This window comes from Phaethon aethereus (assembly GCF_964289735.1).
Source record: "Phaethon aethereus genome assembly, chromosome: 5".
Classification (NCBI taxonomy): domain Eukaryota; kingdom Metazoa; phylum Chordata; class Aves; order Phaethontiformes; family Phaethontidae; genus Phaethon; species Phaethon aethereus.
In genome coordinates this window covers 11,018,414-11,045,936 of record NC_138579.1, presented here as the reverse complement: position 1 = coordinate 11,045,936, position 27,523 = coordinate 11,018,414, and the positions used below count along the sequence as shown (strand labels likewise).

Here is a 27,523-nt window from a genome sequence, read left to right as displayed (position 1 = left end):
GCCTCGCGGCGCCGCCGCCGCGGTGCCTCAGAGGCCGGTGTGTGCGCGTGTGCGGGGCCACTGCGCATGTGGGCGTCTGCGGACCGTGCCTCTGCGCGTGCGTCTGCGCGCGGAGACTCGGCGCGCGCGAGCACGACCACGCGCGGTGGCGGCGCAGCCGGGCCCGCACGTCAGCGCGCCGCGCGGGGCGGGCGGCGGCGCCGTTAAAGGCGCGCGGCGCGCGGGGGCTGGGCTCGGCTCGGCGCGGCGCTGGCGGGGGAGCGAGGCAGAGGCTGCAGCCGCCCGCCTGCCCTCCCTCTCTCCCTCCCGCCATGTCGGGCACCCGAGCGTCCAACGACCGCAGCAGCCACCCCGGCGGCGGGCTGAAGCGGGCGCGCAGCGAACCGGGCGGTAACAAAGTGACGGTGGTGCTGGGGGCGCAATGGGGGGACGAAGGCAAGGGCAAGGTGGTCGACCTGCTGGCCACCGAGTCGGACATTGTGTGCCGGTGCCAGGTGGGTGCCGGGCCGGCTCTGCCCGCCGCTCCCCCTCGGCGCTTCCCCGCCCTGCGTTTCGTGCTCTCCTCGGCCCCTGCTTTACCCCCCCTTTTCCCTGTCGGGTGTCCCCCCTCTCTTCCCCGTGTTGCTCTCCCTTTTCTCCCCCACCCATCCCCGTTTCCCTCCGCCTTTATCTTCTGCTGCTCTTCGCCCCTCTTGGGTTTTCTTCCTCCCCTCCCCGCTCCTTATCCCTCCTCCCCGTCCGCTCTCCCGCAGCGAGCGGTGGGAGCCCGACGTGGCCCCCTGGGCAGCCATGCGCCCCCCTCCCCCCGCCCCCCATCTGCCCCTAGAAATGCCACTCGGAAAGAAAAAGCCCTGAACTATAAATATAAATAGCTGACCCTTCGCGATAAGCGACACAAGATCCCGAGGTGCCGGGGGGAGCACGGGGGCCGTCTGCCTGGGGCGGGCAGGCAGCGCTGCCGGCGGCCGCTGCCAGCTGCTGCCCGGCGCTGGGTTGTCTTGGGAAGCCACGCCGGTCGCTTGCGGGGCTGTAACGCTGCCTGCGAGGGGGTCGGTGGCCCCGGGGCCGCTGCTTCTGTGGGGAAAAAGCGTTGTGAGCCGGCCTGAAGAGCAGCCGCTAATGAGTAACATCAGCTTTCCCAAGTTCTGCTGCAGAGGCGGTTTTTTGGATAGGCTGGTTGTGTTCGTTTTAAAACGCCTGGCAGTTTATTCTAAAAAAAATATTTTGAAATGGAGTATGAGTAAAATGGAAGAAACAAGTTATGTAAAAGTACAAGATTTAAAAAGTTTGATGAAAACGGGAAGTGTCTTGCGTGCCTTTGCTTATATATATTTTTGAATTAAATATAATGCAAGGATTCTTAAAACGACCTATTTGCCTACTATAAACCAAATTAGGCACAAAAGTGATCCCAAGTAATAATAATAACAACTTTTAAAAGAACTTCTCAAACCTTAGTTATGAACATCTTAGATCAAAGCAGCAGATAATCTGTTCTGTTGTCCCTGTAAACTATGTGACAGCATGAATAAGTCAACTTAGTTCAGCTCACTTAGTATGTACCATGAAATTTATTCTGCTTTAAAATGCATGATAGCTACTGAAAAGGCACTGATATCCTTGAATCTGAGATGATAAATCCAAGGACGTTTCTGTCATTAAGTATATTATGTAAATAAATGTTGTCGTGCGAGTTAAATATTCAGAAGGTGGAGGAAGTATTTTCAGTTGGAACATTAAACTCCCAAGATCTTGAATCACCTTGGGGAGAAGTTTCCGTGCAAAAGTTAGCTAATGAATATGTATTATCAGGACTATAGCTACTTTTCCATCTTTATTTCTTCCCCCCCCCCGTTTGTTGCTAGGAATTTAAACATAATTGCTTTGGTGAGAAAACAAAACTGAAAAGTTTTAGCTGAGGAGGAGCATTTTATACAGGCCACAGTCAAACAGTGCTTTTTCTTGGGTTTACTGTTATTACTGCAAGAAATCATATTAGTTCTTTTAAACTCACTTTTGAGGGACACTCTGAGGCTGCTTTCAGGAGGGATTTGCTGTCCATCCAGAGAACTAATTTGCAAGCATGGCCCCCAGGTGCAGCCTCAGAATACCCTTTGGAGGATACAGGACGCTGCGTGCATGAGCGTGCCGGAGGGGTTAGTGTGTTAGCAGCAGGCTGGATGGTTCAGATGGTTTAGTATGCTGCCGGGCACATCTAGATCATCTTTCTGTAGCATGATGATGAGACCACGATGGACGGAAGGCAGGAGGATCTAGAAGAGCTCTGGACTCTTCAGAATAGTGTTCACTAGTACACGCATGCACACCGTGTGTATGAGACTACAATAGGATTACTAATACATTGATTTCATGGAAGTGTCTTCAAGATCAGAGTTTAGGGAAGAATATAAAACATCTGAAAGAGAAAACATGAATGAAGATTTACTTTTGAGTAGCAAAAATTATACAACTTAAGTGAGAAGTGTTTGGGTTTTTTAATATTTAAGTGGGGGTTTTGTGCATCAGGCAATTTTGAGGATGCTTTATAAAAAGATGACATTTTAATAAATTAATATTTCACACTTTCAAAGCCAATCATGCAAGTAGATAATGGTGTATGATTTTTGCCTCTTAGAACTCAGATGGGACTGTTAAGGTTTACTAAAAGATGTGCACATATCTAAGCATGCTGATGTAGTACTGATAGTACTGTAGTACTGATAGTACTGATGAGTTCTCTCTGTGATAATGGGAGGTCATTAACTTATAGGCATGAGCAGTTTGAGAGGGACTTCATTAATGCTGTGTATTGCCACGAAAAACCTCAGAGTTTGGACCAGAATCTTGCTTGCTTCACATTCCTCCTAGAAACTAAGAAAAACGCCTAGTGCAGTAGCACTTGTGTAGTAGAAGAGATTGCTTAAACAAGAAACACTGAATGTCTGGCTTATTAGAGACTTTAGAGAAATGTCAGAAAAAGTTCCATCAGGAATTTTTTTGTGGTTTAGAATATGGTGATTGACAAGGTTATTTCCTGATGTCCTATCTGCTCCATTTTCTGAGACATTGATGGAAATGGTGTTCAACAGCTTGTTTTAATCTGCAGTGAAATTAAAGTCCCGAAAGCTAGAAAATGAATGTCTGAAAGGGGAATGTTTATGACTTTTAAAACAATGTCTTGGTTAGATTAATTCTTCCTTGCAGTTAGCTCCACCCCTCTTCTAAATAGGAATTTAAATTCAGGGCCAAATTTGAGTTTGAAGAGCTTTCTCAAAATAGTATTTTCCTAATATTTCTGTGAAAGGAAATAATTTTCATTATATGTTTCTCAAGTATTTTTAGTGTGTTGATTTCATGAGAAAAGTCTGTGACAGCTAGATTGCTACAGAGGAAATGATATTTCCTGAGATACTGGAAAGAAAGGCAAGCGGGCAAATGGGAATAGGAAGTCCTTCACAGGCACAAGGGAGGCTTCAAATTATGTTTAATGAAGAAAATTCTGCATGAAATCCCTGGCCTCTTTAATTTTCCTGAGCTTTCAGAATGTAATTTCACGTGAATTGAAGAGTCTCAATTTGTTGATCATGTTGTTTCAGTCTTTCTCAGTACTTGGATTATACACAGCCCAAGTCCAAACAAATTGAGTACGCACCATAATTCACTTAATTTTTCACATTAGCGACACTGAAATATGTGACATAATTTGAATATGAAATCTTAGTCCACGTGAAGTAATTGATTTCATTTCACCTGTATACTTGAAGCATTCTTTGTGAAGGACGATGTTTCAGTAAGGGGAAAAGGTGCCCGGGTATTCTTATAGATGATGCGGAAAAAAGCTTTTCACAGGCTGCTTTTATTAAAATACCAGATACATGGGCACACATACCCATATAAACAAGTAGAAAAGGTATTTCTAAATAAATTAATAACAGACAGTTTAGGTCTGTTAAGGAACTGAGTAGGTTTGCCTATGTTTGGGTTATTAATGGAGAACATCAAGAACATGCTCCTTCAGCAAGCAAAGGCATTCAGAAGCAGAACGATAGAGGCTAATATTTCTTTCTTATTCTGGTCTCCTGGGGCATAGAACAGTCACATTATGCTATGCAATACTTTTAATCACTGGTATATTTTTGGGGAAGGGTACAATCAAAGAGTTCCACCACAAATGTTTCATTTTGATGTTTCCTTTAAAAACAGGTTTTGTGCCTTTGTTTAAAGCTGTTAACTTCCCTCTTTGTCTGACACTCTTATCAGTTCACTTTCTACCTAGTTTCTCAGCACGTTGTCATAGAATAAGAAGTTCTAATGCAAGCTTGAAGTAATTTGGATACATATAGCGTACTAATGAAGAGAGGTTTGGCACTGTTCAAAATGCAGCTTCAAATCGTGGTTTCTTCAGTGGCAGCTCTCATTCCAGCTGTACATTTCTCAAATCACTTCATGTGTTGTTGTGTGGCTACCTTCAGAACTAGAGTTTGTGGCTGCTTTTATCTGCCAGGGTTTTAATTAGATAATTTCTCAGATCTGGTTTGGAGCATGAGCAAACAAATAGTCAACTGTTACAACTGCCGAGGTGATGTGCCTCCAGAGGCACCACAAACTAGATTTGGTCCCAAAAAGTCATATGTAGAACTGCAGTAGTAAGTTCACGGTTAACTGAGGACAGCTGGTGGTCAAACAGTTCTCGCTGCTTCCTTAAGTTGAGACTATGTAAGGTATACTTGTAATAAGAATTTTTCGCTGAGCATATTTACTGTACAGCTCTGTATGGGTGTGGAAAAGGAAATAGTGTGCGTTGTATATGGCAGAAGTACCATGCATCTTTGCCAGTAATGGTAAATTACTCATGAAACACTTTCCCTTTTATAATTTAGGTGTATGCCAAGAATGCCTAGGAATTCCTGTTCTAATGGAGAGTAAACAATTCTTCATTTCCTGGTGAAGTTTTCTTGTGCAGTGAATTGTTTTTCAACAAAACATCCAAAAGCACTGTAGGAAAATGCCCCATAAACAATTTGATAAAAAATTTGAAGGGGAAGAAAGAGAAAAAGATTTTTTTTAAAAGCTCAATGTGAAAGACACAAAAAATATTGCTAGTAAATTAGTAGAGCCCCTGTAATAATAATCATTACCTGCAGTGCATTTGATCTCGGTTACTGAATAGATTGGTAAAACAATTGCAGCACAAATGCATGTCTTGCCTCCATTTCATACCGAAACCAGTGGCAATGATTCAGCAGCAGGGACTAGTCCAAAACAATTTTTAAGATTCCCTCCCCCCCCCCCGCCCCGCAAGCCTTCATTTGGCACTGCTGTTCCTGTGTTGCTCATGGCAATGCTGGGTGTGTCAGACCTGTGACACTTCTGCCTTCTGGAAGTCTGGAAACAATCTGCCTGATGTTATCAGCATTCCCTGAAGAACTGGCATTGAAGAAACAACACCAAACTGTAAGAATGTGATTGTAGTAAGAGGAGCTGTTACTAGATTTCTTAAGCTTCTCCTATTATGTGCTTTTATTTTTCACTAAATAGGCAATCACTTTTTCAAATGTTTCCTCTATCCAAGTCAGTGTACTTTCAAGTTAAGAATTGCTTTTGCTTTAAAAAGGAATCATCTGATCTTTTGGATCAGATGGACAAAAATTATAGTTGATGTGAACACTGAAGAAAAGTGGAGGAGATTGAAAAAGGTACCAGAAAAACTTGCTGTTTAGGTCTTTTGTGGTTGAGTAGTTTGCAGTCATTTGGACAGAAGAGATTTAACTGAGTTGTACAGCAAGGACATTGAGTGGCTGGCTTTCTCAATGTAGTGGATGTCAACAAGTAAGATTGAGAGGAGCTAACCAGTAAGAAAAGCCTAGCAATGTTTTGGGTTTGAGATGCCATTGCAACATTAGAGGATGATCTAGGAAAGGGTGAAGGGACATGACCAACACTTACGGTACAAATAATTGTGTGTTATTGCCAGCTTCTTTATTTCCTTGTTCTAATGAATGCAAAGTAAATACCATATATATTAGAAATGGTACTTGGAGGAATGCAAAGGAATATACTGTGGGCAAGTGATCAAATAATAAAACCCAAACATGTCAGCAATACCAGATGAGAAGTTTTTCTCGGTGGTTTAGGTGCAAGACAGGGCAGTTTCCTTTGGTCCTCTGTTGTGCTATTGACATGGCAGGGCAAGGCAGCCACAGTGTGACTGTCCCTGTTGGTCATGGGCTGCTGCAACCGCTTGCAGCAGGGATTAAATTAGGGCAGTTTTACGTGATGATTACGTGGAGTTACAGGGGCTTGTTGGCTACTACTTTTCTCTGTGTGTATGTATCATGTTGCTCTCCTTTCAGTGAGATTTAACTCTGATATTTAGTATAATTTTTCCCTACAGAATAAAGTAGCATGTGAAGACTTTAATGATTTAGTGCTTGGTGATCTTCAGTGAAGAGATTGATGACCTTGGAGTTATGACTGTGCAGTGACTGCAGGACTGTTTTTGATTTCTCTAATATTTGGGAAGGCTGATAATCCCATTTGCACATATGTGTACCTTCATACAGGCATATTTTGAAGTAATTTTTTGCAAGATTGCCTGCAAAGAAGGAAGTAGGTTTTATTTTGCTATTCAACACAGGAGAGGATACATTGGGAGTGATTTCCTTAGCTGCAGTAAAGAAGTTCACCCTTTAAAAATTGAAACTTTTTTTGTAGCCATCTGTCACTTAGAAGGTATTTTATCTAAATTTTATTTTTCATTTTGCTTATACATACTTGCATGCTATCCTGTATCATTTTAGGCTTAGAACAACATGGTAACATTGCTATTTTAAACTAGCCTCTCCTTTGGGCATCAGTGAGATCATCTCAGGACCACCAGGATTATAAATACTGTATGAGAAGGTCAGGTTTAAAGTTTCCAGATCTCCATAAGAAAGCAAGCTTAATTTGCAGTCCCCTTTATAAAGCCTGATAAATTTATTATCCTCTACAAGCATCAGAAGAAAGCAGCTGAAAATTAAACTGAAATGACATCTGTTCTATTTCATTCGTGTTGTAACTCACTAGCTGTTGTTAACTTGTTTACAGATTATAAGAAAAGTTATGTTCATATCCTTGGATCGTATTTCCCACAGGGACATGACTATACTTCTTCAGAAGATAGGACTAAAGATCAGCAGTCGTGTCTAGGTTTTTCATGTTTGATTTCCTTTATTTTACGATTCTGCTAACATTAGTCAGAATGCTTTTTCCACTATAGCATTTTCTATAAATACACTGTGCTTTTTTTTTTTTACATCTTCTGCTGGAGTTAAGTGTGTGTTTTGTTGTAGTGATCTGTCATAGTAGATTGTTTTTATGTCGTTTGACAAAACTTTAAATTCAATTCTCTACTGAGAGAGAAAATAACTAGAGTTTAAAAGTGTCTAGTTTGTCTACACTGACTGCTGTTTAAAAATGTATTTGGATTAGACCTGGCTTTTCCAGTTCCCTTTTTCAGATATTTAGGACCAAGGTCTCCATATAAGTTAGGGTCTCCCTTAATTTCTGGTAAGGGAAGAATACTATATCATTAGTGCAGAATAAGATATGAGCTTCCATTTTATATGTTTGCATTAGAAATATTTTATATATTTTAAAAGGCCAAAAATTTTTCTCAGTTCTTAAGAGCATTTGTGTCTATAATCATGCTAATAATCTCATTAGGCTTTACAAGGTCATCTGGGAATTCAGGAGTTTCTGAAGAGATCACTATTGTAGTTAGGAAGGTGCAATCTCTTTATGAGACAGTGAGAAGGGACACAGCAGGAACACACTTGAACAGATACAGGAATCGGACATAGCAGTTCTGTGCGGAGTTGTTCTTCAAACTGTTACTGCACATGTATTTGGGAAGAAGAGCAAGGCAAACTAGATCTGGCTGATGAGGGTTGGTGTCAAGGGGTGAATACTTGCAACTCACTCCAGCTCCTTGTCACCAGCATAGTTTTAAAAATCACTGGTCCCTCAGTTCTTCTAGTCTACTTCAGATTATTCCCTAACCCATCTCTTTCCAATGACTTGGGTTAGGGAAAAAAAAAAGTCACGATCCGCTTCTTGGAACTGAGTTGGGATTAGAGGCTGTCCGGCCATAGTTTAACTGGAAAAATTAGCAAGAAAAAAACTGCAGTAAAGGAAACTGTAACAAGAACCTATGACCCCAGCCTCCCTGCAGAGCACTTCCAGTCATCTGACAGAAGCTTTCACACAGGTGACTTTGTGACACTGTGTCTAAGGGTCTGACTGTTCAAAGCACTTAATGCACTGCATTTGTCTGTCTTGCACTTTTCTCTTGATTTACATCACTGGTTTAAAAAAAAATACCATGAAAGGCAATGGATTTACATTATTATATCATCGTAGTAAAAGTCAATTATACTGGTAACACTTCAGCTACACTTACTCAAGTTAGTTCCATGCACTTGCTAATGTAAGTTAGAAATAACCATCATTAATTGAATTGTAAAGAGAAAGAAGAAACAATTTTCGTAACAGTCCTCCTTCTCATTTATTCAGAATTACATATGAAATGCTGTAAATGGAAGAAAGTTGCTCAATCCAGATAAGAAAATGGAAGTATTTAATAGTCTGTTTTGTAGTACGATGAGAAGTATTTGGTCTGCAGATGCAATTGAATGTTAGAAAATGTTTTGCTTCATCAGTGGATGGAATCAATAGACCTGGGACCCATACAATGGAAAGAGATGGTCAGGAATTATAGCATTTGTTTTCAGATGCAGACTTCACAAACTACTGGTTTGTAGCTGGCAATCCAATTCATAGATTATAAATGCATAGATTATAATGCCAAAGGGGATCATGTAATCTTGTCCGAGTACCAAGGACACAGTATTCCAGTAGCAGTTGCACCACTGCAAAGCGAGAGGTAATACAATCCCTCTACTCCTACTTGATATTCCCATTTATACGTGCGAGGTTTGCCTCAGGCATATCAGCCAGTACTGAAACTGTGTTCAGACATCTCCACATGCATCCTAGCATAGATAACTCCCATCCAAAGTTTGGCCAACCTTTTTGTTTCTATATCATTTATTCTAAAGCTGGTTGTGACATTTTGGACTTTCAGTGCTTATACCAGTTGGCTAAGGAGCTTGGGCTGCTGCGTACTGCTGGTGCACCACTCAAACCACAGTGGTGTCAGCTGCAGATCTTCAATAACGAGTTTCTATTTTTTCCCCCATTGCATTGATTAACATTGCTAACTCTTAAGAGAATGAGAACTGGTCACTGTGGGACTCATCAGAAACATACCTGTTTCATCCTCTAGTTAAGATTTGAAACTTATCTGGTTTTAAGGCATTTTATATGTGCTCTGGTGATTCTTCGTATCAGTCTAGTTTATTAAGTTATGTTTGGACATTGTGGGAAGCACTGAGCAAAGGAAAGATGTACTACCCAGTGGAAACCAGCAGAGCGTCTGGAAACACTCCTCCCACGTATGCAGAATGCCATCTCCTGCACATGACCTGGCTGGCAAAAGCAAACATATATATCTGAGCATCAGGACACATTTAATTCCTATTCAAATATGTATCATACGGCTCACTGGGAGGAAGAGTTCCTGTTGCAGCTGAAACGGTTGTTCCTGAACAGCCTCACTGCTGCTCTGAATAGAAATTCTGTTGCTACTTTGGGATGTTTCCGCTGCAGAGAACAGAAGAGAGGATTAAAAAAAAAAAAAAAAAAACACGCAAAAAACCCACCAAAAAACCCTCCACAGAACAAAACATCAGCCTTGAGATGTCCGAGCTCTTTAGAAAGTGGATTTGTGTCTTGATTATTTTGTAAGTTCTACTAACAAGATAAAGACTGTTCTCCTCTGCCAGCTGTTCATAGTAATTATTAATTCCCTGAAAGACAGTATTTTTACAAGCATACAGTTGTTAACACTGATAATATGGAATAGCGTCTCAATTTAGTGTATTGATGCAATGCTTATGTTCACATACTACAGAATAGTAATCAAAGTACATCAGTACAAGAATCCAATATCACAAATAGGTCAGCACATAAAAACCTTGGAAAAATATTTTATTTTTTAATAAAGTACTTGAAAAGAACATTCAGATGTTTTAAGATACAGCTTAAGTTCCTGTAGCTCCTTCTGGTACTGGGACAACATGTAGCTTTACACTTTGATTTATTAGAAGTCTGAAGACATAGATTAAAATCTTCCAGAAAAAAATGCCATTTTTATTTGAGTCCAACTTAAACGTTTTTTAAAAATACCCAAACCTCACCATAAAGGATTACTCTGCTCTGAAAATAATGCCTGGCATGTTTGCTTTTTAACTCTTGAAAACAACATGTTGCAACTGTTTCCATTAACTTAAAGTCTGTTTTCCAGCCTGGAATGACAGGCATTTTAGTTTGTTGAATTTAAACCACATTGCTGGTGGTCTGCTAGATTTTAGAAGAAACGAGGCATAACTTGCAGCACCACAAAGAAAAAGAGCATTCCTTAGGCAAGATATATTTAAATAGGTATATTTCATGTTGTTAATGGAGCCTCACCTTCTAGCGCTTTCAAAGTTAATAAAAACGGATTTGTTAAGCGATATAGGTACTTTCAAAAGGCTGAATACTAATTTTTCACTGCATGCTAGGAATGACTTCAGTGAAAGTTGTTTTTTCTTAGGTGCCTGATTTAAATGTGAGGAATTTGTAACACCTACCAAATACTGTTAGAAACAAGCTTTTATCTGTCCTAAAACTTCAATATAGCTAATACAAAGAACAACAGCTGTGGCTGCGCAGTCAAAAAGTATTGCTCTATCTAGGCAGTGCCTCAAAGGAAGGATTTTTGTGTGCTCTTTGGAGATGAGCTTCCTCAATGATATTTAGGTCTTTTTATTACTACAGTAAGATACTGATCATGTTGTCTTTGGCATGCTTAATACTTTCTAGTTCTCAAGTCCCATTTCCTTGCTGCAGTTTGCTGTAATTGATAGCCTGCGCCTGGTGGGTTTCCTGCATTTGGTACAGTTTTAATAGAGTCACTGAAGATTTAAGTGGCTTAACAGAAGGGACACAAGTGCTACTGAACATGTTGGAATCACTGCAGGAGCAGTAAGGAAGGTTTCAGGTTGAAGTGAATGCTAATGTTAAAGACACTGCTGTCATCTCAGTTACACTCTTGGCCTTCTGGAGCTTCAGCAGCTCACCCCATGGTTCCCTCTTCCCAACAGAACTTCCCGTGCCAGTGGTTTAATGGGAATGCCCAGGCTTCCCATATTTTGGAAATGAATGCTAATTGTTATTTCTGGTCATACCATCATTTTGCAATACAGATGATGCCAAAGTGACACTGGCGATTAATCTGTCCCAAGTTGTTGCCTTAACATTCCCTTAATTAGAGAAGTTTTTGAAGAACCACAAAAGAAGGCAGGCACCAGCTCTAGAGACCTAGGAAAGTGCAAATGATGAAAGATAAGTAAAATTCAGGTGAGATCAGTGGTGCACAGCAGAGATTCTGTGAGCTGGGTCTGGATATTGAATGGAAGCTCATTATGCAGAGCTGCTTTTGAAGCAAGAGCCAAGCAGAGAAACCAAAGGTTTCTTGGTCCAAGTGGAAGCACCCTGAGGGTCCAGAGAATACTGTCACTAGGTGTGTTAGTGTTGACACCACTTTAATTGAATAACATTTGAGGAAAAGAAGGGAGCTTACATAGTTGCAGTGTACCAGGTGGTTCTCTGCACCTTCAATCATGTAGTCTTCAGATTAAGCCCATACAAGCTTTTAGATTCCCCTTATACTTCATTAGCAAAAGAAATGGCTCATATAAACCCTATATTGACTCTTTAGAACTCAAGTAAAATTAGGAAAGGAATAGATGTCTTTAATATCTGAGCTATTAGGCAGCCAATATGCAGTTAGAGTATCTATGAAACTGAACATGAGAAATTACTTAAGATGACCAGATAATGAATAGAAGGTATCTCATCAGACCAGCAGTATCTTTTGCAAGTTAGATCATGTCTGTCAGACAATTCAATGCTCTGCTACTGCTTTATTTATATTTGTAAAAATGTAATTAATTGAGCTGTAAAAATATACTCAGAAGACACTTGTTTAGGAAATGCAGGACAACATGAGCAGTGCACAAAACCAGTTCCAGAGCTGTCAACACTAGCTTTAGATTAGAGAAATGCTGTTTTATAAGGTCTGTCACTGAATTCTTGGTTTATATTCTCTGTCCAGAGGGACTGAAAGTGGATTCAGAGATTTTGGCAATTAAAGGATGTATCATATCTGCTGATATTTCTGTGCTTCAGCTTTTCTTTAATGTATGGCAGCTTTCACAGCTGGTTGATTCATGTCCCTTTTTAAGCATTTGCTGAAGAAAGAAACAGCATTTGTCTGGGTATCAGTAGTTCAGGAAAATTTCCAAAATCATAAACTATCTTTTTATAAAGATTCTCATGCTGATATATCCCACCTTCTAAAATACTAGGATCCAAGAAAACACTTCTGACTACAATTTAAGAGTGCTGTGAGTCGTCAAGCCTGATTTCATTTGTTCATATTCATGTTGGTTAAGAAAAGCAGAATATAACTGTAGTATTAGTGACAACAGATACTTTTGAAGGAGCCTGGTTCCCTATTTTCTATGGAAGCGTGAAAAGTTGTTCTTTGTAGTAGAGATTAAATCAGTGTTAAATGATGGAGTTCGTTCTTTTAAAGTTTCCCTCTTGCCATCTACTATAGGCAAGCAGAAAAGGAAAGCTGATTGTCTGTCCTGGTTTCAGCTGGGGTAGAGTTAATTTTCTTCCTAGTAGCTGGTATAGTGCTGTGTTTTGCATTTAGTATGAGAATGATGTTGATAACACACCGATGTTTTTGTTGTTGCTAAGTAGTGCTCACACTGGTCAAGGACTCCTCAGCTTCTCGTGCCCTGCCAGCGAGAAGCTGGGAAGGGGCACAGCCAGGACAGCTGACCCAGGCTAGCCAAAGGGATATTCCATACCATATGACATCATGCTCAGTATATAAACTGGGGGAAGTTGGCCAAGGGCACCACAGCTCAGGAACTGGCTGGGCATCGGGTGGTGAGCAATTGTATTGTGGGTTACTTATTTTGTATATTCTTTTATCATTATTACTATTTCCTCTTCCCTTGCTGTCCTATTAAACTGTCTTTATCTCAACCCATGAGTTTTAACTTTTTTTTTTTTTTACTTTCTCCTCCCCATCCCACTGAGGGGGTGTAGGAGTGAGCGAGCGGATGTGTGGTGCTTAGTTGTCGGCTGGGGTTAAACCACAACAGTACCTCGGCAGTTACTAGCCTCTTTCTCAAGCCTGATACCGCTATAATGAAATAAATGAGTGTTTCAACCAGTGTAATCCATCCAGTCTCCGACCTCTTAAATATGTTGTAAGGGGCTCTCCTGCATGATTTATTAGCCTCCTAGATCCTTTGGTACCTTTAACTAGATCCAGGTTCCTACAACTGGCTTGTTGGGAGTCTGGGAGGCAACCTAAATACCCAGGACGGTTCTGCTTTTGCTGAGCTCGCGTCTTTCAAAACATGATAAGTACTTTTGTCATACGTAACGGCATATTTCTTAATGTTTTCCTCCACCCCACTGCTTAAAAAAAATTGACCCGTAGCTTTTATTTTCTTAATGTTGTGTTTCAGCATATGTCCACATTTAGAAGGGAATGTCGATTGCCATTTTCCGTTATATTACATGCAAACAAATGGGCGAATGAGTAAATGAAATGAAACTCTGGAAGAACGTGTTTATATTATTAATTTTTATAAATGACTGTCCTTTCTCAGAGTTTTCATAAAACAACTCCACTCGTTCAGCCAACAGTCTTCATTATTTGCAAATTACTAGTGACAGTCTCAGTTCTCCTTCCAGCAGATGCCCTCATTCTAGACATGGATGTAATCCACCCAGTCTTCAACCTCTTCAGCGTTATGTAAGGGGGTCTCCTGCATGATTTATTAGCCTGCTAGATCCTTCGGTACCTTTAACCTTACCCTTACATTTAACCTTAACCCTCTACATCATTCAGACCTCCTATCGTATCCAGGAAGATTTGTAATCATTTTGGAAAATGGAAGGCCTGTAGCACCAGAGCAGACAAGCAGTCAGGAGAAAAAGTTAGATCAGGACAGAACAGCAACAAACATTAAGCTTGTTGAGAAAACTGGACCTTTAATTTTTAAAACTCTTTACTGTTTCTGTTCAGATCAACTCATGACCGTGATTTACTTGCCTCTTCCCAAGTTTGTGTGTTGTCTCATCATTGTTTTTTAAAACCATTTGTGAAACATCAGTTTATTTTGGAAAGTACCAGCTCCCATTCTCAGATCTGGTAGGTGGTCATATTATAAGATATGAATTGTAGCAGACTCCATAAAGTGATGGTAGTGTTAATTGGGAAGATCATCCCTTGACAGGGAGATTCTGTGGAGCTGCAAAGACTACACATCCCCCGACTTCATACAGACCTTCCATCTTGAACACCTAGAGAAGCAGTAGCTGTTGGTGGGTGGCCAGGCAGGAAGAGCTTCTATTCAAAAGGGAATATTGGGCATTGTAGGCTTAAACCCAAAGAAATGACCATGCACAGAAGATGCAAAAAGGATGCAGGTGGTAGTTCAATCCAGTTTTGTTCCAGAAAGCTTCAGTTCTCTTCTAGCTTCTACCACCACTCCTGCATTTACGCTTGCTCTGCCCCAATCCTGCCTTGACTCCATGAGTGCTTTGTAACTTTACACGGTCCCGCTGAAATTCCGCAGCCCCTTAATTGTTCTGTCTGAGTCCTTTTTGCGATACTATAGCACTTCAAGAAACTATAATGTGGAGAAAGCAGCGATCTAAGACATGAATGTATAAATAAAAAAGATGATCTCAAATTGCTGAGAGTTGAGAGTGGTGGTATAAGACCATTAATCTTCAGGTGTTTCTTTCTGTTGCAGGGTGGGAATAACGCGGGCCATACTGTGGTCGTTGATGGGAAAGAATATGATTTTCACCTGTTTCCTAGTGGTATCATTAATCCAAAGGCAATTTCTTTCATTGGTAAGACAATTTTGGAACTTGTTAAATAAAATAACAATTCATGGTGGGTAGCTGCAACCATATTTTATAGTAGCAAGCAAATTAAAACATGGGTGACTGTCAGTCGGATTTGCTTTAGCTTCAGCTGTCTGACTTTTATTTCACTGCAGCTTTAACATGAAGAGTTATTCTACTTTCAGTGTCAGTTTAGTTTCTGCTACTGGAAACCTGAAAGTAAGAACCCTCTCTTTCTATCATGTTGCTCTTTCTTAGACTTTATGGTACAAGTTTGGATCCCATCCTCTTACTTGCACATTCCTTTTATACTGTCAGAAATATATATGCTATGTTTTGAGGACACAAAACCCAGCACTTAGGCTAAATAAATAATATAATTTATCCGTGGCATCTCTTTACTGACTTTCCAGAAATAGGCCCCAGGATACAGGTCTCTGCTTGGATAGTTATCATTCAGTCTCCTTTTGTTTGCATTACCAGCCTTTTCAGGTGATGTATTTCACTCTAAAGGTACTCGATGCAGATGTCATAATAAAAAAGTTTGCGTTGCTTACTGGACATTAAACTCATATTTAAGTGATAGGAAAATTTAAACCTTTTACTTGTCCAAAATTATGATTCTTTCTGACAGAAAAAAAATGTATACAGAATGTGTAAGTTTTAGTGAGCCATGGAGTTTCAATTTTGTTCCATTTCATAATCTCCAAATGGATGATTGAAATATATGAAACATATTTTTTCTCTCTGCTAAATGTGGTATATTGTCTTGATTTCCAACTTACTCCCTTGTCAGATAGTAAAGACTATAACTTAAGTTATCCTAGATTTAGGCTGAGACAGACTCTTGCAGGTATTTCTGATGTTCCCAAGAAGGAAGCAGCAGCTGTTTCCAGCCCACAACATCACTAATCCTCCACATCTCATCAGTAATGCTCTGTATTGCTTGTGGATTTTATATTGTAGCTCAAAAGCAGGGAGAAGGCATTGCTAGTGTGTTACAGCATAGCTTGAGCTGAATTTGAAACAAATACAATATTGAAGAAAATTTAAATACTGTTTTGTCAGTGTTGTAAGGCCATGGATTTTTTTGAGCTTTTACCAGTGAACAACTGAGGCTGAAGTTGTGGTACAAAGTCCACCACAAACAAAGACAAGAATCCGCTTGCCTCAGCTGGCTTCAGAGCAGGCTTGGTATTTACATCTGAAACAAGCAAGCTCTGTTTTTTCTGATTTTAACAGACTTGTAGCTGCTTACCCCAAATGAGGATTTATTCAAGAAGTTCTCAAAATCACTTTGTGAGAAATGTGAGAAACTTAGTCTCACTTTTTAAATAAAATTTCAGACAGCAAGTGTTTACATGCCTTGCATCCTATGGGTGTTTTATTTCTTGCTTTAAAATAAATCATTTATGTTCCCAAAGGTAATGGAGTGGTTATACATTTACCAGGCCTGTTTGAAGAAGCTGAAAAGAATGAAAAGAAAGGTTTGTATCAAGTAATTTTTAACCTTTCTTTATGTTGGCAGCCAGGTTGAGGGGGTTTTTAAGCCTTTGTTTCTGACCATAAATAATCGGTGCAATAACATTCTGGATTTTAAATAATGAGGAAAACAGTGTTTAAAATGTTGAATGGTGTTATAGTCTCCAGGCACATTTTCTAAAGCAGTCTTTTCGTGGGTTTTCATGGAGTTCTATGCTATTTGATACCACATTAGAAAATAAAATCCTAAAGTGTGTGGTAAAGCTCCCTTTAACCTCAAACTGAGATGAATTAACCCAGAGTTTTTGTGTCCCCATTTCTGTGCCCAAGTGTAAGCTCAGATGGTTCTGCTTTGAGCGATGCTTTGGACCAGATGACCTTCTAAGGTCACTTACATCTTAAATTGTTTTCTGATTCTGCATATATAAATTCTCTATTTTCTGAGGCACAAATAGATTTTAAGTGATTTATCGTAGAACGAGTTAAACAAGAAACTTTCCTTAAAATAAGAATTGCGTGTCAGCCACAGCATTCTGACATTAACAAGTGAGTATCTTCGTCCATACCAAAATGAGAAAGCTGAAAAAATGAAAAATGAGAACAGATTTTTACCAAAAACATTGCTGATATTTGCTATTCACTTATGTTTTATCCATTTTGTCTACAGTCTTCTTAACAAAAAGATACATAACTAGAAGACAGACATAGAAAAACTAAAAGCAAATCTCAAAGTTTGACCAGTCAGCGCAGCTGAAATCTTGCTTTTCATCTTCTGACAGGTTTAAAAGATTGGGAGAAAAGACTGATTATATCAGACAGAGCACATATAGGTAAGTGATAATTGAAGGGGGGAAAAACTCACAAATGATTGCTTAGCCCATGGTGCTAAACTACATTATTACTCCACAGAGCGGTCACATATTTGATCTAATGTGGCTTCTTTATATGTTGTGTATGTGAACCATAATAATGGAATTTGTATCCACTAAAGAGTGATGTTTTACATGTTTTCACAGTGTTCAAGGAATACTCACTCTGTTTTCACATGAGGAGGCCTGTGCACTATCAATGATAACAAAGGAACTTTGTCTTGAAATTATATCACATGTCTGTGATTTAAAGAATGTTTTTCTCCTTTGGTCTCCCACTATGTCCGTTTGATTTTCCATTGCAGTGTTTGATTTTCACCAGGCAGTAGATGGGCTCCAGGAAGTGCAACGGCAAGCACAAGAAGGAAAAAAGTAAATATTTTCAGCACCTTCATTTCATTAATAATTATGCAAATTTGAAAAATTGGTGTAATTTTGGGAAACGGAAATGCATTGTATCTCTACAGAGCCTTGCTGATGTTACTAATGCTGTGACTCTGTTCTGTTCCTGCTTATGTTAGTGAACAAACTCTGAGGTATTAACGAAAAGGCAGGGTATGAATTCTTACATATTTCCGTTTTCCAATTCTCTGCAATGTATAGAGACATTTTGAAATTCCTACCAAATCCTCAAAACTAATTTCCATTAAAATCATATTTCCAATCCAGTTTGATATCAGACTAGTGATGCTCTTTTGAATCAGGTCTGAAGTGTTGGCACAATTAGGTTCCATCCTCGTAATCTATTATTGTATATTGACTTATAGTTCACGGAGGTATTAGTTTCTATTTTAATTTTAATCTTACACTTTAGCACAGCATGTAACAGTTCATACTTCATTATTCTGGTTTCTGAAAGAACAAAGGTTTATGTGAACACCCTGTATCTTTCTCTCTGTTAGTCTGTTAGTTTTTGACCCCATTGGACAATTTCAGCCAAACTTAACATACAGAGATCTCAAAATTACTGCCTTTCTAAAATGTACATGAAAATAGGCATGCGGCTAGGGAAACCATTTTATTTTTATCCTCATCAAGGTAAAGGCTGCAGCAACAGTTCATAGGGACAGAGATGGTATGAATAATGCCAAAGCCATAAGAAGCCATAGTCTACAGCTATAGACAGTGCTGCAACTGTGAAAATGTGAAAATTACATTTGTTTCCTATTGATTTTGTTAAAGAATGTAGTATTACCACAGGATAGTATGGTAACCGTTATTACTGTATAATATATGTATATACACACATCGTTTCAACTAAACTTGTCTCAGCCAGACTCAAGGCTTAATGCTTTACTGCATACCATGAATGTTAGCAGTACTTATGCAAATCCACTGAAGCATGAGAGTTCCTACGTATTTGTTATTATAGAACTTTAGTCTTTTTCTATGTCTCAGATCTTCTGCCCAGTATGTGGTATATTGCAGAGCTTTACAAAATTACTTAACATAAAGCATATTTTTGCATACACTTATACATGTTTTGGGGGGGGTTCTTTTTAATTAGTATTGGCACAACAAAGAAGGGAATTGGACCAACATATTCTTCCAAAGCTGCAAGAACAGGCCTTCGAATTTGTGACCTCCTTTCTGACTTTGACGAATTTTCTTCAAGGTACAACTATTTTCATTTCTAAATATTATGTTAAGGAGTGATGCATTTCGGCTGACAGTTTTGCTTTTAAGGAGATGTTTTTAAAATATGTGTCTGAATTTTGTACATAAATTGTCTAGAAGGAGAAAAAAACTGGAAAGAATGTGCGCGTGTGTGTGTATTTCCTGTACTTCACAGAGATTCTCATGATTTGAAATGTAATTTTGTACATTGCTAAATGCACTAGTTGAGGAGTTCTGGGTATTTTCTCCCTATAGCTCTCAGTGTATACTGTGTATAATATAAGCTGAGTTCTTGCCAAGGGTTCTATGAACAGTAACTCAAAAGATATTCTTCATAGATACAATTTCAATATTTTACAGATTTAAAAATCTGGCACAACAATACAAGTCAATGTTTCCCACATTGGAAATAGATATAGAAGGACAATTGAAAAAGCTAAAGGTAAGGATTTAACACCTGTAATATTTGTTCAGTTTCAGGGAGAGTATAGAAGAAACCAGTAATATTTATTTTAATTTAAAAAAGTAAAAATGAAGTGTACCAGAACTACTACTTATTACAGTAATTAATTTAAATGAAAAATTCATATCTTCATTATTATAAAACCTTTTCATAAACAGTAGCTGTGCTTTGTAATAGAATGTTCTTTTATTGTGGGCATTAAAATAGATGTTGTGAATTATTTAATCCTCCTATAACTCTTTGCTTTTTTGGCATTAAAAAACCTGTTATATTAAAGTAGCCAAGAGAATGCAGGGTGACATTTCCAGTTAGCAGTCTACAGCCATGACTGATCTAGTCTGTCTGAGAGGCTTCCATGCTTACTGAAGAATTGTTTGTGGAAGCTGTGTTTCAAGATCCTGGTATTACAAGAAAAATGTCTTTTTATAAATAAATTTAGAGGAACCACTGGTGAAACATCTTTCCTGAACGTGTAAGCAAAGAAGATGCTAAAAAAATCTCTTGCCCTTTCCTATGTTTTGTCTGTTACTTGTTCCGACCTGACACCGTACCTTTACAGATATTTTTTTTAATATTTGTAAGTAGTGATTTTTTTTTTCTTTTGGAGCTTGCATTATTTCTAAGTCCTACTCTCCGTGTCTCTAGACTATAGACACGCTATATAGAGACTATATCAACAAAATGAGGTAGGTATACGACATGTCTGTGAATAGAAGTAGTACAGAAATGATGGCATTCTAATGCCATAACAAGTCATGTTTTCTTATGTGAGTGGTTCAATACATTGGTTTTTTGTCAATAGAATATAAGATAATGGTTGTATTTTTCAGGTGAAACACAGTTATTGAAGCTGGCATGTTAGGATTATCTGTGTGTTCCATGTTTCAAAAGTGAACACAGCGTTACTTGCTTCCAGCTGTTGCCTGGGGAAGTTGACATTTCTGCTCAAATTTGCAGGGATATGCTGAAAAAATAAGACCCATGGTTCGAGATGGCGTGTATTTTATGTATGAAGCTCTTCATGGCTCCCCAAAGAAGATTCTTGTTGAAGGAGCCAATGCAGCATTACTTGATATTGACTTTGGTAAGTTAAATTCTAAACTCAATTTAACTCGTAAGAGATTAGTTTTATTTTGATTTGTGTTGATATCAACTTTGCAAGAAAATAGAGAAACAAAAGAGTCTTTCCTTTAATAGGAACAGATCTCTCAAAGGTAAAACACAGTAAGCCAGAGATTGGATCATTAACAGGATTAAGTTCTTAGGGCTTAAATATTTATTTTTACTGAAGTTTATTCCAATGGAGTTGAAATTTCACTCCAGATATTCCTATCTTTATTACTTCTAAATGTGTGTGTACATTGCCATACATTCCAGGCACTCACTGCAGTGCTGCTGAGATAATTCCTCTGCAGTGGACGGAGGATTAAACTAGTGCAGGTAACCTGTAAGTCTAGCTTCTTCAGTTGATCTCTGCTCTACTTTCTTACCAAAAGTCTAATTAAACCACTTAGGTCTCCATGAAGATGAAAAGAAGAACTGGAGAGATGCTTCAATCCAGATTCACAGTGTAGAGATAAGCTCTGAAGGCTTAGAAAACTTGCTGCAGATTTTCAGAGCGACTTGTGTAGAGCACTGGGCATGGCAGATTGTGACCTTTCCAACAAGCTCTCCATGGATGTTGCAGAAATACTTTCTGTGATACACAGGACAGTGAAAAAAGCTTTACACACCAGCAGCATCCTGTAATAGATCCAGTGTCTAATGGAAGGAGCGTTGAGATGCTTTTAAATTTCTCCCTTGTGGGCAATCCTCAGTGAAAGTTGCAAAGGATGAATGCAGAAAAGCTTACGCATTGGGACAGATCACACATGCTTGATACCTCTTTAAGTGTAAGAAAGTAGTATATTTTCTTATTTGTCTTGCTGACTAATAATAGGCTTATACAAATTGCCAGGATAAGTCAGCTATTTGAATGGAAAAAATCCTTCATTTTGGGGGGATTTCTGTGGAGCTTCAGGAATCTAAATACATATTATTCACTACAGGAGGAAACGATTTGGGGAAGAACAGCGTAATTTGTTCTTTTGAAAGCAAAATGGGAAGAATTTGCCCTGCTCTTTGTCTGCTATTTCAGTTTAGCTTTAAAGCCAAACATACAGGTGAAAATGTCCTTTCAACTCATAAAGCAGAATCGGTCTTTCTTTCTTGTCATTGCTGAAACAGGGTTGTGCTGTTGTGTTTTTCTGACAGGCACGTATCCTTTCGTGACTTCATCGAACTGCACCGTAGGTGGTGTATGCACCGGGCTTGGTGTTCCTCCCCAGCATGTTGGTGATGTGTATGGTGTGGTGAAGGCGTATACTACTCGGGTGGGAATTGGAGCCTTCCCCACTGAGCAGATTAATGTAGGTTTAATGTTACAAAATGCAGTATATACAGTTGCCAAAAAATAAGGTCAATGGAATGTGGTAAGGGTATACCAGTGATAAATAAGCACCATAATAATAATGACAAGCAATTGCACTCACAAAGAGAGAATTACATTATAGACTTAAGGTATTTTTCTTCAGAGGAGAGAAACATGAATGTGATGATGTTATATTACAGTGAGCACACTTCTGTTGTAACGAATGATGTGAAAACAGATTTCGTAATTTTGTGTAATATCGTTAGGTGCACTTCAGTGGCAAGAGTTTGTTCTAGACTGGAACTGGCAGTGCATTGTAGGAAAGTTTAAATTACAAGACACAACTTCCGTGCCTAACAGCCTGTGTTCTGTGTTATTTATAAAATAAATGTGGTGTGTGCATCAGCCAGTCATGCACAAATTGATCAATGAAAATAAGGGGAAAGATTTTGATTCTTTTAAACTGTCTATTATATTTTCGTTATCAAGAAACTAGAAAGCTCAGGGTGTTCATTATGAGCTATGCACACAGCATTCTCTTAGGTCAGAGATCCGAATCTAATTTAAGGATTTAGTCACTAAAATCTTTTCTCTAATGGCTCAAATGAATTGGTGATATCCTTTTGTTTTATGAATGATGAGCTTAAAGTTTCTTTCTTTATTTTTAACGCATTATAAATGCTGCCAGCCCAAAGGGAACAGTTGGCAGTCTCATACTGTGGTAGAACCAAGGAGCCCTAGGCATGGTCGAGGAGTCTGTTGACCCAGACATTGTAGAAGCATTGATTTTGTCCCAGGCATTTACAGCCTTGCCCCCCAAAACAATAGATGCCAAAAGATCAGATGAAGAAAGTAAACCCATACAAAATTTTAAAAAGGGATGAATTGTCAAGGAAATCTTCCTACTAGCTGAAGAAGGAAGAAAGGGTGTCTCCTTGTAGCATGAAATAGTCATATTAAAGAAGTATTTTGGAAGCGCTAGTGATTGAAATACAGAAATCCTGTGCACGAGGGGCTTTACTGTCCACCTAAGTCCCCTCCTAATAAAACTTAATTCTTTTTTTCCTACAAAAAAGCCTTGGGATTGAACAACTGTATTTTTCTTGCTATTCATCTATGTTTGTTTAGATTTTGTTTTCCTTCTATTTTTCAGTTAAATACCATCAGCATTCTTTCTGTCTTCCTTTAGGAAATTGGAGATCTTTTACAGTCCCGTGGCCACGAATGGGGAGTAACTACAGGGAGAAAGAGACGCTGTGGCTGGTTAGATCTTGTCATTTTGAAATATGCTCATATGATCAACGGATTCACTGCGTAAGCATCACAGATTTTGCGCTACATTTGGAAGTGATAATTTTGTGCTTCGCAGAATAAATATGTAGGTAACATTAATGTAAGTCCAGTAAAGTGTTACATTTTAAGCAATAAAATAAGTCACAATGGGCAACTGAAATTTGTATTAATGCTAATAATAATCTAATTCTTTTGACCTTTTTTTTTCAAATCAAGTGAATTTACAACATTATAGCAGTGATTTTTTTCATACATGTTTTCACCTTGCTTACATCAGATGGGCAATGTAGACTGAATCAACGTATCCGCTTTCTAACAGTTTGCTCTAGTGTTCTTGATCCAGTGCTTTCATGCTGATTTATGTCATGATCTAAAACCCACTGGTTTTGAGCTTTGGTTGACTCTAGGGGATCATATTTGTAGGACCAATTCTGCATCGTTCAGAACCACTACCTCTTTATGTGAAATAAGTGGGATAACATAAAGTGTACAGCAACTGGTATAGCTTTCATTCCAGTCCTGACAGGTTCATTTATTTACAAAGGTGTAGTCTAATATCGTATTATAAATGCTACTTTTAATGGGCTGAGTTTTATTTTCATTGCGACTGAGCAACTTACTTGGTTGATAAATTATTTTGTAATTCTATATATATATTAAATTGACATTTTAAAGGAAAAGTGGCTGTTTAAAGGAACTGTTCAAGAGCGTAATGCCATCAAGCTAGCGTATGTCTAATGCTGAAATGCTAGTAACTATCACAAGCCATTAATTTGTAACTAATTACCAATCTGTATTGTCAGAAAAAGTTGCAAAAGTTTCGTTACAGTTTTGTCATATAAAGTGTAGACATACTCCTGCATTCAGGCAGACTTGTTCATATATGCAAACACATAACCCTGGGCATTTTAATACCTTATAAATTGAGACTTAACTTAATATTGTTTATGCTCCTAATGTTACAAAGGAACAATGATCTTTGTTAATTAATTTGTCAGAAGATTTTTGAAAAATTTTTTTATACTTGGGTTTATATTTTGCTTTAACTTACACAGCTCTAGTTTATGTGGAAATAGTATTAGGAAAGCATTATGTTTCCTTCCATTTCAGTTCTATACAATTACTGCACTTCTATCACTAAAACTATGTCATCTCTGGTAACTGTGAGTTAAAAACCATGGGGAGACAAAAACTTAAAAGTTGAAGAACTATGTCTACACTGCTTCTTTCCCAAAAGGGCTTTTCATTTAATTGTTGCATTCATCCTATATCTACTGAGTACATACAGCATGGACTATTAAGCATATATCTGTGTAAATCCTTAGCTACTCATATTTTTGCCAAGCTATGTCTGGCGTATTGTTTCTAGAGAATTTGACTAGTTTTAACATGCAGTTTTATTCTGATCAGTGAATACTATGGTGTCTTTTTGAGGTTCCGTTTTTATGTTCCAGTGTGTTCATTCACAAGATGAAAAAGGTTTATTAAACTGACAAACCTGATAGCACAGCCCGGGCACTGAAATTCAGGCTGGGATCCTTCCTGCTGAACTGTATACGAGATTTTAGTAGCCAGATTATGCTTGTGAAGTCTGTTTTAAACGTGTAATTTAGCAAATAAGTCTGTCTTATAGTTGTTGTGAATCAGTAGGAGTAACAGAAATAATCGCTAGTAGTGACGTAAAGTGACATACCGTCATACACACCCAAACCAAATCCAGTAAGTGCCACTTTACGTAGTCAGCTTGCATTTTCATGCACTGAACACTGTGCACCTGTATGAGCAGCCAAGCGTTTAGAACTGTGTCTTTCAGTCACATATTCATCCCAGAGGTGTGAATTTAATTAACAGTGTTCATAGTTTAATATATTTGTGTATTTCTGCTTGCTGGTTGCCTCAGCTGTATTTGTGAATACAAAACTAGAAAGGGAAAAAAAATGACAGGTAGAAAGTACTAAAGAGGAAATTCATCATGTGTGTGACTAACCAATGTTTTTCTGCACAGTTTGGCATTAACAAAACTGGATATTCTCGATGTCCTCGATGAAATTAAAATTGGTGTTGCTTACAAATTGGGTGGAAAAAGAATTCCATATTTTCCAGGTATGTTGTTAAATATCTGTGTTCATTTTTCTCTTTCCTGCCTGTTGGGAAAGACTGCTTTTTAAAATCAGGCTTGACTTCTTTTTCGCTAGACCTTCTGTAGAAATTTGCAGGACTGTAGTATCAGTATAAAGACTGCTGTATCAGTACATTAGCATTTTCCATTCACTGTGCGTCTCTGTATGTGATGAGAAGAAGCTCAGAGCAAATGAAATCTTGTGTTAGGGCCTTATGTCTTGTCCCATTAGATTTTTTGATTGGCAACACCAGGGATTCCTGGGTCCTCTTAAATCAGTTATCTTCCTAAGTAACAGAACTTAATCTAAATTAAGAATTAATGAATGAATGAACCAACCAGTAGAAATACTGTTTTTTCATATATCAGATTTTAAATGTTGACAAAAAGTCTTTGTTGGTCAAGAACCACAGGTATGTTCTTTTAAGATGGAGCAGCTAAAATTAACTGTGATAAAAATTGTTCTCCCTCAGCTAATCAGGAGATACTACAGAAGGTGGAGGTAGAGTATGAAACAATGCCTGGGTGGAAGACTGACACAACCGGTGCACGAAAATGGGAGGACCTCCCACCCAAGGCCCAGAATTACATCCGATGTGTGGAGAACCATGTTGGAGTGCCAGGTAAATCTTTCTGTAGGTGTGCATTTGAGGATGGCACAGCAGACAGGAACAGCTATGTAAAAGTGCTCAATTCATTAGTCAGGGAGTGGCTTGATTTGGGCAGGAGGCAACAGAGGCACCTGTGGTTGGGCTGATGATTGTAAATGACAGCTTTCCCAGAAGCAGCAAAGGGTGGTGTTCTGCAGGCAGGTCTGCACTCTTGCAGAGAGCTCCAAGCTGCTGACAAGGCTTTAACCAGAGGAACAGTAAACATGTCCTGTTCTTGGCAAACTGCCACTTTCTGTCAGTGAAAACTTTGGGATCTTTGCACCGTGCTTTAGTGCATCATTAGGCTAATGTTCTCTAATTTATTTTTACTTTTTAATTTACTAATTTTAATAATCAGTTCCTTTCACTTTACTTCCTGCACTGCATCCCTGTTTGAACATAGACTTCTCTTTTTTCTTATTTTTTTCCTTTCTTCCATATTTACCCATATAAAGCTATGCGTTGCGTAACGGATACAAGATTGTTTAGACCAATTTTGCTGCTTTGGGAAAAATAAGAATTTTAACATGATCATCTCCAAAATTTAAGCCGTCCAGTTTTTTTGCAAATCTAATTGCTAGAGCTCTAGAGGTGCCAAGAGCTAGGTATGGCATGAATGGTGGAGTTTGGAAAGGAATTTCCACAGTAGCAAACTCAGAAAGCTAGTATGTGTGCTTTTGTTTTCCATAAAGCACCTCAAAGGTCACATTTGGGAAGTGTGAGCTAGTTGCAGCTGTGGCAGTTCCAGCATTGTTCGTGGATTAGGAAGCAGATATGGCAGATGATAGCAGAGTCTGAAACTTGGTGGATGGCCTGTGTGTGGTCATGGACACAGACGTGAGTGATGGGATGCGTAAATAAAGCTCCCCTTACCTTATTTCTGAGGTTCTTAGTGTGAAGGCAGGGTGTCTTGGTGGGTTTGATGGCTAAAGGAGACCTATCTACAGTCAGTTCTGTAGTATTCATGGGCAATAAAAATAGTAGTGGGACAATTATAGTACAGTATTTGGGGTGGCTGCTCACACTGGATAATGTTTTTAATTGCAGCCTTATGTTTAACAATATTATAGCATGTGTGCATCATTGTCTCTTGGTCCACATCAAGAAAACTTCAGTCTGGCAGAGCTCTCGCTTCCTCTCTGCAGGGATTGAGCTAGATATCCTATCACACAAGACAGCAGCAGTTAAACCTGCAATAAACATGCTTGACCTTCTGTTAGTCCTTCCATCTGCAGTGCTTTGTGTTTATGGTATAGTTACTTCATGCTTTCAGACTTCAGTATATTGCACTTCTAGTCTGGTAATGCAACAGGAGCAAAGTGATTTTTTGAAAGTAAAACATCCCAGCATTGTGTTTCAGCACAAAGTTGGCCAGTTTGTAGTGAAGCGTAATAAAAGATGAAAATTATTCCAATTCATTGTTCATAATATTTACTCTCAGTAATTGATCTAATAGATGTTTTTTCTTCCCTAGTTAAATGGGTCGGAGTTGGAAAATCAAGAGAGTCGATAATCCAGCTATTTTAA

The 27,523-nt window shown here is 38.8% G+C and overlaps 1 protein-coding gene across 2 annotated transcripts; it reads left to right on the top strand.

Annotated features, from left to right (window-relative positions):
* Nucleotides 1–27,523, top strand: ADSS1 (adenylosuccinate synthase 1; the record flags this gene model as incomplete). 2 transcript variants are annotated; one of them, XM_081999815.1, is made up of 13 exons in its annotated part: nt 1–494; nt 14,997–15,099; nt 16,518–16,580; nt 17,355–17,405; nt 17,750–17,816; nt 18,952–19,059; nt 19,422–19,503; nt 20,482–20,608; nt 21,778–21,932; nt 23,124–23,248; nt 25,233–25,330; nt 25,820–25,969; nt 27,471–27,523. In XM_081999815.1, exons 1-13 carry the CDS (start codon nt 312–314, stop codon nt 27,521–27,523), a joined length of 1,365 nt encoding a protein of 454 aa, XP_081855941.1. In that variant the 5' UTR covers nt 1–311. The 2 variants fall into 2 exon arrangements, with proteins under 2 accessions (XP_081855941.1, XP_081855940.1); XM_081999814.1 differs by having other exon boundaries at nt 16,518–16,584; nt 17,353–17,405.